This window comes from Borostomias antarcticus, assembly GCF_949987555.1.
Source record: "Borostomias antarcticus genome assembly, chromosome: 1".
Taxonomy (NCBI): domain Eukaryota; kingdom Metazoa; phylum Chordata; class Actinopteri; order Stomiiformes; family Stomiidae; genus Borostomias; species Borostomias antarcticus.
In genome coordinates, this window is record NC_140234.1 from 10352964 (window position 1) to 10366209 (window position 13246).

The window sequence follows — 13246 nt, forward strand, 5'->3', positions numbered from 1 at the left end:
GTTTGGTGTTGCCAAGCAATAGGCTCTTTGCTTTGCACAAGTTCCACTACTTCCTGAAATTCTACAGGCATCCTTATTTCCTGTCCTATACCATTGTGCCGCACACCTGATTAATCACTTCCATCCAATAGTACAGAACAGGAAATAAAAATGCCTGTAGAATTTCAGGAAGTAGTAGAGCTTGTGCAAAGAGCCTATTGTCAGACAGTACTTCAGGAACAGTGTAAATCACACAAGTCAACTGCTGGCACGTTGCATGTCTGTGACTGATAAATCGTCAATGACATGTAAATGGTTGAAATTCATGTTGAAATGAAGCCCCCTGTTTTCCATTGCAACTATAGCAGAGGCCGTTATTCACATAACAGTTGACCGTGTTTGCTTTCTTCACTGACAGAGAGAGAGAGTGGGAAAGAGAGGGAGAAGATGAAAAGATTTCATCAAACAAAGCTCAGCTTTGGAAAGCGAACTGTTGAGGACAAGATCAAAAAGAAAGAGGTGATGATGGTGGTACACTGCCTACTCTTTACTTAACATGATGGGAAAAGCACATTGACGGGATAAATTGTATGTCTGTATATAGATAAACAAATAGACAGGTATGTAGGTGTGTATAAATATACACAGTATGCATGATTATGTTCGGTTAAAAATATATAATTTGTTGACAGGAAACCAAGAGGTACAAGAGAGTGGAAGAGGGGACAGGAGGAGAGGACATAGAGATGAGAGGTGTGATACCTGATGTTAGCCAAAGAGACACTACATTAAGTTAGATCCTGGCAAGTTTAAAAAATAATGTGGATGGATGGATGGATGGATGGATGGATGGATGGATGGATGGATGGATGGATGGATGGATGGATGGATGGATGGATGGATGGATGGATGGATGGATGGATGGATGGATGGATGGATGGATGGATGGATGGATGGATGGATGGATGGATGGATGGATGGATGGATGGATGGATGGATGGATGGATGGATGGATGGATGGATGGATGGATGGATGGATGGATGGATGGATGGATGGATGGATGGATGGATGGATGGATGGATGGATGGATGGATGGATGGATGGATGGATGGATGGATGGATGGATGGATGGATGGATCGATGGATGGATGGGTGGATGGATGGGTGGGTGGGTGTGTGTGTGTTTATAGCTTATGTTTATGTTTTGTTAATTTGTGGACAGGAGATGAAAATGGATACCCCAGTGGAGGAGAGGTGACAGGAGGAGACCAACATGGACAAAAGACAGGAGCAGAGGTGACAGGAGGAGACCAACATGGACAAAAGACAGGAGGATAGGTGACAGGAGGAAACCAACATGGACATCAGAGTGGAGGAGGCCAGGCTGGGAGAGAGGTGACAGGAGGAGCTAGTCTCATGTTTCTAATAGATGGTGTGTTCTCATCAACATTCACTTAAGTTGTGTCCTCTCTGGATGACCTCCACTGCTCTCAGTTAAATATGATATTAATCCAATATGATGTGTGTTGTTCTTTATAGATCTAGCCTCTTAATTCTGCTCTCAAAGTGAACCAGATTGAAGCACCACAACTAAATGACCTCGCTATTACAAAAATCCTGCGTACGGCCCTGGTCCTGAATGTTTCAGAGGGCAGATGATAACCTCCTTCTAAGCAAGGAGCAGGTGTTCATAATTCTGTCTGCATCACTATACTGAGGGGACATTTTGGTTGTACCGTCTGATCACAACACTAACTGTTCTAATTTTTAACCTATCTGTCTACATATCTATCTGTCTGTCTGTCTCTCTCTATCTTTCATTGTCTGCCCCTGTTTTATTATTGTATCCGAGGCTTCACGTTTGGTGATGGGACCTCAGTGGGTGAGAACAGACATGCTGAAAAGACATAAAGATCTAGGCATGGGCAGCATCTTTCCATCCATTTAAAAATAAATATGTATTTTACAGTATGCTATTACAGCTGTGTCGTGTGTGTCTCCATTCTCAGCGTCAGTACATCCAGTTTGATAGTTCACCTGGGCCAGTAGACTAAGCAGAGCCTCGACCCAAACAAGGTGTCCTGAATGGTCTCCCAGGTCCGCCTTGTACAACTGAACTGTCAGGCCAGTGTTTCAGTGTGGTCTACAAGCTATTCAATAAAACCTGGAGAAAATGATCTGTATCTTGTCTTTACACTTACAGCACACATGCTGCACAAATGATAACCTTAATTGTATGACACTTGTTTTGTCAAATGCACAAGGGTATCTCTAACTTGGCTAGACTGTGGATGTGGTGACTAGTCCAGACCAGTCAGCATGGTATAAGCTGCATACAGGTGAGCGGAAGCTGAAACGCTTGTTCCTTGGCTAGGACCAAGGCAGCTTGCGAGCAGGGTCAGGCCTGTGCCGGGAGGTCAGTACATTAGAACCCCCTTAGGCGGGCTGTATGTATCCTAGGTTCTCAAACTTATATTTGTGGTGTAGAAAGGTAGAACTTGCTTGGTTGATTATGTAAGTGTGTGTGTGTGTGGGGTGCTGTTGATTTTCCTCCACACACATCTCTCAGCCATATGTTTCCCCTATGTGGATCTGAAAATGGTGATAGGGATTAAATTAGGTTGCTAAGAGAACTGCTAGTCACCAGAAGCATTCAAAAACATAACCCATGCTGGAATACTAGTGTATGAACAAATCAATACAAGTAGAGCACATCTACTGACAGGCTGGCTGAATGACTAGAAGACTGACTTGGGACCTCCACTGAGGACATCCCAGTCCTGGCTATGGATCAGTAGTGATGCTCCCCTGCCCCTGTAGTCCAGGCACAGCGGAGCTGTGGATATCGTAGTATTTAGTACACACACAAACACACATACACACAGACACACATCAGTCCACATCCGGCTTAGGCCTGGACCTGATGCTCTTAGCCTTTCTTGCTCTGAAAATTTCAATTAATATTATTTATTGTTCTTTAAATGTTCTTAGCCATTAGACAAATATATTCCAGGAGCTTGCCCCAGGTTGCCTGCTTCAATATCTGTGTGGTCTGTATGGCTCTATGTGCTACTAACCCTGCTCTGCGTTCCCTCGGCCTTCCCTCTCCCTAGTGCCTCTCTCTCTCCCTCCTATCTTCTAACCAGGTCCAGTGGATGCCCCACTGTCACCAGCAGACCTCCCAAAGTCCGATAGATACCCCTGTGTCTACTGTGGATGATGTAGCATGTCCGTAGAATATTCTCTCTCCTATGATGCTTTTAGCCTCTCTCACTCTGAAATGTAATTTAATGTAATGTATTGCTATATAAATGTTCTTAGCCGGTAGACAAACATACTCCTGGAGCTTGCTCGATCGCCTTGTTGAGAGGGGTCAGGGAAGAATTTTTACAGCTCACTTATCTGGCTCCCGGGTGATTACTGTTTTTATGCCTTGAAAGATTAGAGCGCAGCCGTTTGGGGCTTCGGTTTAGGAAGTGAACTTCGAATGTCCAAGGGAGGGTTAGACGACTGTTTTTGAATTTGAGTCCAGGAGAGGGTTACTGTTCTTTTGTTTGTTAGTTTTTTAGTCCAGGGGATCATATACACATTTGAATCGAAAACAGAATAGTTTATTCATCTTTTCGGTATTCAGCAAGCTGTTTTGTATGACCATGTTGAGAGGGAAGCGCGTGAAGCGAACATACCGACATGCGGTCTGTTTTCAGTGAATTTCGCTGTTGCTGGTCGTTGCTGCGTGCGTTCACTTCTTTTATTCGCTGGTGATATTAAGTGGAGAGCATGGCCGTATAACGTAATTCATAAGCAAATATAGAGGCCACCACATGTGCTGACTCAAAAAAATTGCTGATGTGACTGGTCTGGTCTTGTACGCATGTGTTTCTGCATTGTGTATTAAATAGCTGGACCACTTCTTGCTGCTGAAGGCTGATTTATTCTGGATAGAATAAACACACACATAGTTATACATTTGCACTGAGGCTGGTCAGGCATCAGATGGACCGCCAGCAACTGAGGTTTACATGTTGCTATACAATTACTGTAATAAAGTCAAGGATGATACACTCTCAAAGTTATTTACTCTTTATTGCATTCTGCACTTCAGACTCCATTACTACGCATTCTGGTGGTTATCTCCTTGCTGAACGTTACTTCCGGTCCCCCTCTACATTAAGCCCCTCTCCTTATATCACCTGACTGCCTGACTGAATATAACATACAACATGAATCAGAACATTACAACATTCCTCCCCCCATAGTCTACAAAAATCCTTCTTTTATGTGCTGAACAAATTCACTTAAACCTAGTCTGATTCTACGAGGGGATTATTCTGCCCCTGCTACCACTTAGTCCTTGAGATACGTGGGTGCCTGTCTAACTCTCACTGGGTAACAATTTCGCAAAACCCCAATGTCTGGAGGCCCCGGTGCCACTGCATCTGGTGCTGGATTCTCTAGTTCTGCTGGCGGCACCAGTTTGCCTGGATCCTCTGCTTCTTGTGGCTCACTGGGTAACAATTTCCCAAAACCCCAATGTCTGGAGGCCCCGGTGCCACTGCATCTGGTGCTGGATTCTCTAGTTCTGCTGGCGGCACCAGTATGCCTGGATCCTCTGCTTCTTGTGGCGGTGCCCATACTACCTCGTGTGCCAGATTTTCTAGTTCTTGCTCTGCCCACAGGAACACTCTCCTCTTAGAGACAGGGGTCAGCCAGGTTGTGATCATAACATGGCCGTATCTGATCCTGATGTCGTCTCACCAGTTTCCCATCCAGTGTTCACTCTCCAAGACTGGACCGGTCCTCTCTATAAGTTGCCGGAATCCACTTCTGGCCTGAGTATCACCTCACATAGACTGAATCAGACACTTGTAAATAGCGAGGGACGCACCTGATCTAGCCGAGTCCTGATCCTGCGGTTCATGAGCAGCTCAGCTGGCGTGGCTCCCGTGGTGGTCTGGGGGGTTGATCTGTACTTGAACAGGAACCTGGATAGCTTTGTCTCCAGACTACCTTCCCCCATCTTCTTGAGTCCCTCCTTGACCACCCGCACCGCCCGCTCTGCACAGCCATTTGAGGATGGGTGGTATGGTGCTGTTGTGACATGCTGTATTCAAATATGAACACATGCTCATTTCTCAGATTTCCAGAATCTATTTGGCTGCGCTCACGCTATATTGTTAGAAGTAGGCCTAGGCTATATTGATAGAAGTAGGCCTAGGCTATATTGATAGAAGTAGGCCTAATCTATATTGTTAGAAGTAGGCCTAATCTATATTGTTAGAAGTAGGCCTAGGCTATATTGATAGAAGTAGGCCTAATCTATATTGTTAGAAGTAGGCCTAATCTATATTGTTAGAAGTAGGCTGGGACTGACTGCCCCCCTGATCAAAAAGTCAAACTGCGCATATGAACATCATGTCAAGAGACAAAGCAGGATCCAGAGATGGTAAGGGACTGTGGTAGAACTAACAGAAGGAAGTTCATAGAGAATTGAATCCAGAGGCCTATAAACAATGAGATGCAAATAAAAAGGCTTTGTTAAGGGAAAGACTTCATGAACAATTAAACAGGACAACAATAGGCAGGCTTTTCAGAGATCGTGTCAGGGATGGACCCATCTTTGCATGTGTAAACTGTAGAATAATTAGGCATTACAATCAGGTTAAGAAATATGAACACATGCTCATTTCTCATATTTCCAGAATCTATTCTGCTGCTCTCACTCAAAATAAACCATCTCTCCAGTCTTGAAAGTTTACCTCCCTCCCTTCCTCCCTCCATACAGTCAGTCCCTACATCTCACCCACTTTTTCTCCCTCCCTCTCTTCCTTCATCCTTCCTTCCTCCTGTCTCTCCCTCCCTCACCTGTTTGTTCTTATGAAACCACCCCCTCTCTCCCCCAAGTATGTGAACTGTGCCCGTACTGAGGAAGAGCAGAACCTGGTAGCGTTTCAGTACCGTGGAGGGATCCTGTTTCGCTGCTGTCGGCTGCTGGCTGTCGGGAAGGAGTTGCTGGTCTGGTACGGACAGGAGTACAGATACAAGAGCATCTCCTTCAACTACGTCTGGGAAGAAAAGAGCACTGCTAGAGGTATCTGTCCTCAACTCTTCTTCCCTCTGTCTTTTCCATCTCTCTCTCATCCACCTCTTTCCTTAAAATTGAAAGAACAAGAGGTCTGCTGGTCATAATAATAACCGCTGTCCAAGTAGCTCTCCTCTACCGTCCTTCCTCTCCTCTGTCTTTTTCCCATGGTGCCAGCCAGCAGGCAAGACATGGGCATACAGCGTGAAATTCAGGACACTCATGAATGCAACGATACAGAGGGCACTATGTCATGAACTGCAATGGTGCCTGTGCAAATCGCTGTTGTGAGGCACGCAAATTGCCAATATTAGGCAGGCACACTTGCTCAGAACAAAATGGAATGCTGTTAGTTGCCATGGAACATGGTACAGATGTGGGAAGTTAGAAATGTAACTTGCTGCAGCATTTCACGTCGCGGTATTTGGCAGGGAAATCCCGTTGGAAATCTCGTGGGATTTCAGACGGGTGTTATTTCGTTTTAGTGATGCACCACCGCCAGGTGGCGTCTTTGAGTAGATTTAGCAGGCTGGGCTCAGTGTTTTTCTCCTATAGTCTACGAATGAAGCATCATTAAATTTCACATTCTTTAATTTAAATGCTCTGTTGTAAAGCACTTTGAGCTGAATTTATCTGTATGAAAGGGGCTATACAAATAACGTTTAATTGTTATTATTACCTTGTTCTCAAACACATGTTTTCTCCATCTCGATGTAATTTAATTATTACGAACACCTATAATATATCTAGGCCTACAGTAGCCTATCTATCTCGGCAACTGACGTCGGGTCAAGACGTGGTGTTTGTTAAGTCAAATGCGCAAAATAACAGTATTGTAAATATATTTGTTAGTAAAGATGTGGTGAACGTGAGGGTTTTGCGTTTTGTTTCTGGAACGCATTCAACTGGTAGGCTACTCGTAAACCCCGGAAGTAAATTTGAAGACAGGGCACCAGCTAATGTAGCCCAGTCTGAGCGCAGTAGGCTATATGGCTTCAGCACGATACAAAGAAAAAGTATTAAAATAGGCTAAACTTAAATTTCCACATATTCTGATTCCTTCTAGGTCTATATAAACAAAAACATTTTTCTAATGTGTAGCCTATAGGCTATAGGCTTCTGCGATGAACAAAACAGCCACAATGTAGCCTGCTTAGCGAGCGAGAGGGCAGTCTACCATAAAGTGTATAACCATAATGTAATATATCTAGACTACATGCATTGTGGTATTTCTTTATATAGCCAATTGTTTCTCAATAAACAGTTATGTCATCCTCTGAGTCCGAATGTAGGCTAATAGACCGGCAGCTCAAAATGCCTTCCCAATCAATGAGACATGGTTGTAAAAATGATGTTTTATTGATGAAAAGGGTAAAACTGAGAGAGTCATTGCATTGATCGATGCAGTCCGCTACCAGCAAACACTGAAAATACAGGTCCTCCAGCGAACCTGGACTAGACTATAGTAACCCCCCCCCCCCCCCCAAATTATTTTATATTCAAATAAACTGGATGAACCGGTTTCCTAGCCCTGGATCGTGGGGAGGGGGGTAGCCTGCGTTAGCGGGTGCTTTGCCATGACCGGCCATTGAATTCGCTAGTTTGATTGATAGATGGATGGATTAACGTCCAAAGTAGATTGTGCAAGTATTGTATAGGCCCATGTGTAAGAGATGAATGGCTGTAACCATGAACTCAGCCAGAGGTAGGCCCTACTGTAGATTATCAGCATTATCACCAGTCTCAATTTATGTCTCAATTTATGTGTTGCCATTCATTAAAACCACCATCTCATCTAGACTACTTCTGTTGCTGCATTTTTACATTTATGCTTTCATGATTTTAGAGCGCAATAAACATTTTCCAGGATTCCAAAAAGTCCATCCAGTCATCCAACTTTGTTCTGAGCGCAGCGCAGGCTGGTAGCCTACTGTCAAGGCTCACGGCTGATGCACTCCCTTAACACGTCTCGCATCCCCAGACCATCAAGAGAATTTGAATATGAAAGACCTTGGGATTCCAGGAGTCAAGGCCGTTTCAGACGGGGAGCGACATTCCTCCTGCGTTCTCGCTCGGAGCGGGGGACGCAAGAACACGTCAACGAAGCAGAGGAGATAGCTGGAATTGAACTGGAGGCTCCCAGACGGCTACTCTACCTCCTTAGCTGCTGCCGCCCCCTCAGAACATGATCATGTGTGCAGTACTGGATGGACCTAGGGTGACATGGTGATGGAGAACTCCTTGCAGATGTAGGAACCTCTTGAAAATGTTTTCAGCCCTCAAAGGCCATATCTAGGTTTTTGCAGGTTGATAATCAATCTAGTAATTATATTCCGTAAACTGAGGCATGTTTAAATGATTTTATTGTGAGCTCACAAGGTATGTCTGATCTCCAGAGCAGGGATATCAGAGTACAAATGTGTGGTCAGAAAACAATGAGTCTCATACTTCAGCCAAAATGACCTCATCTTAAGACCTCCTCCTTATCTCTCTGGGCTAGTGGAAAGGGCTCTCCCCCTCCCCCAACTTAACATTCTTGAAGCTCGCAGACCTGCTTCCACACACCACAAAACACTGATTCTTCTTCCAGGAACACAAGGTGATATTTCCCCCACGCTGCCCAGGGACATTCACAACAGTCCTTTGTCCTGTAACATCTGGGCCCCGACACCTGGTTTTAGATAGATTGAATCCAGCTTCATCAATGAAAATGAGGTCATGACGCTGTGCAGCTGTGCCAAATACCACCAATAGGCCGTTCACACCTCTCATTGAAATGAATGGAATGCACAAGAACAAGAGCCCTGGATCAGGTCCAAATCCAGCCAGCTTGCTAATAACACCGGCTAACATTAACTAGCCAACTTCAGATAGAAATCTAACCAGGTAGATATGAATAGGCTATTGCAGGATCTTGACTAGTCGTAACATTAGAAGACCATAAACACTAATGAAAACGCAAGTGTTCATTTTACCATACTTTGGAAAACAAGTACCCTAACACACCCTATAGAACATGTAATCTATGGGCTGCAGCTATTGAGTCTGAGAGAAATAATTATAGGCACAAATCCTCTTAAATCTATTTTAATTCATTGCTTTTATCTCTAGCAAGATTGATTATGCTCTCCTAAAGCTATACTCAAAGTTTTGATGACTGAGGCCCAATTTAGGTACCCAAATAAGATTGAGTCCACCCGAGAAAAAGCAAAACGAATAATTCCCTTTATTTGACAAACCAATCATAGTCTACATACCAGTGATTATACCAATATGAGGTCATTTTAAGATCAATCAAACATTCAGTTCCGAGTCCGGGTCCAGAACCAGGGCTACAGCCAACAGCAGGGGGAGGCGGACTGGACTGGGAAGGTGTTTGCATAGTCCTTGAACTCTGCTCCCTTCTTCTCTCCTCCAGATCCAGGTACCTAGGGCCTCACAACGTGGCTAGCTAATTGTAGGCTATTCTTGACCCACGTTAACATTAGCAAAGCGGTGTACCTGCGCACATGCACAAACAGAGCAGTGCTGCAAATAAATCTATCATATTTATTTTCTCATACACTGGGTGTTTGGTGTTGCAAAGCAATAGGCTCTTTGCTTTGCACAAGTTCCACTACTTCCTGAAATTCTACAGGCATCCTTATTTCCTGTCCTATACCATTGGATGGAAGTGATTAATCAGGTGTGCCGCACACCTGATTAATCACTTCCATCCAATAGTACAGGACAGGAAATAAAAATGCCTGTAGAATTTCAGGAAGTAGTAGAGCTTGTGCAAAGAGCCTATTGTCCGACAATACTTCAGGAACAGTGTAAATCACACTGTCGCACAAGCTGGCACGTTGCATGTCTGTGACTGATAAATCTGTGACTGATAAATCGTCAATGACGTGTAAATGGTTGAAATTCATTCAATGAAGCCCCCTCTTTTCCATTGCAACTATAGCAGAGGCCGTTATTCACATAACAGTTGACCGTGTTTGCTTTCTTCACTGACAGAGAGAGAGAGGGGGAAAGAGAGGGGGAAGATGAAAAGATTTCATCAAACAAAGCTCAGCTTTGGAAAGCGAACTGTTGAGGACAAGATCAAAAAGAAGAGGTGATGATGGTGGTACACTGCCTACTCTTTACTTAACATGATGGGAAAAGCACATTGACGGGATAAAGACCAGGTAACACTACTCGCTCAGGACATCGAGGACAGCTTCCAGGACAACGAGAAAGCTGGGGTAGTGTACCTGGATCTGACTGCCGCATACGACACTGTGTGGTACCGTGGTCTCCACCTGAAGCTGTTGAGGATAATTCCAGACCGGCACATGGTGAAGTTCATCATGGAGACACTTTCCAACCGCAGCTTCGTCCTCCAGACCAGCAGTGGCCAGCGCAGTAGACTCAGAAGACTGAGGAACGGGGTTCCGCAGGGGTCAGTTCTCTCACCGATGCTGTTCAACATCTACATACATGACCTACCTGACACAACATCCAGAAAGTACGGCTATGCAGACGATCTTGCCATCATGCTGAGACGTCCAACGTGGAAGGCGATGGAAGATGGCCTTAACAAAGATATGGGCACTCTGGTAGCATACCTTCGAAGGTGGCGTCTACAGCTCAGCATCGGAAAGACAGTCGCAGCAGCATACCATCTAAGCACCAGAGAAGCAAAGAGGGAACTGGAGGTGCGTGTCGACAACAAACGCCTGGAGGTCCAGCAAGCTCCGAAGTACCTCGGTGTGCGTCTGGACCGGACCCTGACCTTCAGACAACATCTAGAAGAAGTCAAGGCCAAAGTTACATGTAGGGTTGCGCTGATCCGCCGCCTTGCGGGAATAACCTGGGGAGCGTCCGCTAAGACTCGAATATCGACCCAAGCTCTGGTCTTCTCTGCAGCGGAATACTGCGCCCCAGTCTGGTGCAGAAGCCCTCATACAAGCAAAGTTGACGTGGCTATAAACAGTGCCCTCCGAATATTAACTGGATGCCTGAAGCCTACCCCAGTGTCCCTCTTCCCAGTCCTCGCGGGAATAGCCCCGGCCGGCCTCCGACGGGAGGCTGCCACCCTCGCCCTGGCCAGGAAAGCAAAAAGATATGAGTGGCACATTCTGCACAACACCACAACAACAGTGGCTCCTCCAAGCAGACTCAAATCCTGCCACCCCTACAACGAGGCAGCGCAAGAGATGCTCAATTCCACCTCTGAAGACATCTCCAGAGATGCTTGGCTGGCAGCAGCTTGGAAGCTGGAGTGGCAGTCAGCAGGGCCCTCCCGCGTCCATCACTACATCTGGGACCCAGGAGGTGGCGCCATAGGAGGAGACGACCTACCACGCCGGCAATGGACCAAACTGAACTGCCTGCGAACTGGGGTTGGTCGTTTTAAAACATCGATGAAGAAGTGGGGCCTGGCACACAGTGCGGCATGCGAGTGCGGTGACCCTGAACAGACAGCCGAACACATAATCACCACTTGCCCCTTGTACAGACCACCCTCGGAAGCCAGCCTCTTTGACCTAGGACCCAAGATGCTGGCATGGCTACACGACACCGAGTTGGACCTCTGACGTTACACGAAAGGAGAAGAAGACGGGATCAATTGTATGTCTGTATATAGATAAACAAATAGACAGGTATGTAGGTGTGTATAAATATAAAAATATATAATTTGTTGACAGGAAACCAAGAGGTACAAGAGAGTGGAAGAGAATGGACAGGAGGAGAGGGCATAGAGATGAGAGGTGAGATACCTGATGTTAGCCAAAGAGACACTACATTAAGTTAGATCCTGGCAAGATTAAAAAATAATGTGGATGGATGGATGGATGGATGGATGGATGGATGGATGGATGGATGGATGGATGGATGGATGGATGGGTGGGTGGGTGGATGGATGGATGGATGGATGGATGGATGGATGGATGGATGGATGGATGGATGGATGGATGGATGGATGGATGGATGGATGGGGGTGTGTTTATAGCTTATGTTTATGTTTTGTTAATTTGTGGACAGGAGATGAAAATGGACACCAGAGTGGAGGAGAGGTGACAGGAGGAGACCAACATGGACAAAAGACAGGAGGAGAGGTGACAGGAGGAGACCAGCATGGACAAAAGACAGGAGGAGAGGTGACAGGAGGAGACCAGCATGGACATCAGAGTGGAGGAGGCCAGGCTGGGAGAGAGGTAACAGGAGGAGCTAGTCTCATGTTTCTAATAGATGGTGTGTTCTCATCAACATTCACTTAAGTTGTGTCCTCTCTGGATGACCTCCACTGCTCTCAGTTAAAGATGATATTAATCCAATATGATGTGTGCTGTTCTTTATAGATCTAGCCTCTTCATTTTGCTCTCAAAGTGCACCAGATTGAAGCACCACAACTAAATGACCTCGGTATTACAAAAATCCTGCATACGGCCCTGGTCCTGAATGTTTCAGAGGGCAGATGATAACCTCCTTCTAAGCAAGGAGCAGGTGTTCATAATTCTGTCTGCATCACTACACTGAGGGGACATTTTGGTTGTACCTTCTGATCACAACACTAACTGTTCTAATTTTTAACCTATCTGTCTACATATCTATCTGTCTGTCTGTCTGTCTGTCTCTATCTTTCATTGTCTGCCCCTGTTTTATTATTGTATCCGAGGCTTCACGTTTGGTGATGGGACCTCAGTGGGTGAGAACAGACATGCTGAATAGACATAAAGATCTAGGCATGGGCAGCATCTTTCCATCCATTTAAAAATAAATATGTATTATTTTATGCCAACCTACATTCAGTCTAGCCCTAACCCTAACCTCTTAGAGTGCAGTGTCGGCCAGCTGTGTCATGTGTGTGTGTCTCCATTCTCAGCGTCAGTACATCCAGTTTGATAGTTCACCTGGGCCAGCAGACTAAGCAGAGCCTCGACCCAAACAAGGTGTCCTGAATGGTCTCCCAGGTCCGCCTTGTACAACTGAACTGTCAGCCCAGTGTTTCAGTGTGGTCTACAAGCTATTCAATAAAACCTGGAGAAAATGATGTGTATCTTTTCTTTACACTTACAGCACACATGCTGCACAAATGATGACCTTAATTGTATGACACTTGTTTTGTAAAATGCACAAGGGTATCTCTTGGCTAGACTGTGGATGTGGTGACTAGTCCAGGCCAGTCAGCATGGTATAATCTGCATACAGGT

General features: G+C 45.4%; 1 protein-coding gene across 1 annotated transcript in view; it reads left to right on the top strand.

Moving 5' to 3' along the window:
• Positions 1-11629, top strand: part of LOC311307493 (putative RNA-directed DNA polymerase from transposon BS) — a gene marked incomplete at both ends in the record, with an annotated part of 111587 nt that extends 99958 nt beyond the window's left edge. Inside the window, one exon of the mRNA XM_084436303.1 lies at positions 10256-11629. Within this exon, the coding sequence (XP_084292429.1) occupies positions 10256-11629 (1374 nt within the window). The remainder of the gene's footprint in view (positions 1-10255) is intronic.
• Positions 11630-13246: the final 1617 nt, after the last annotated feature.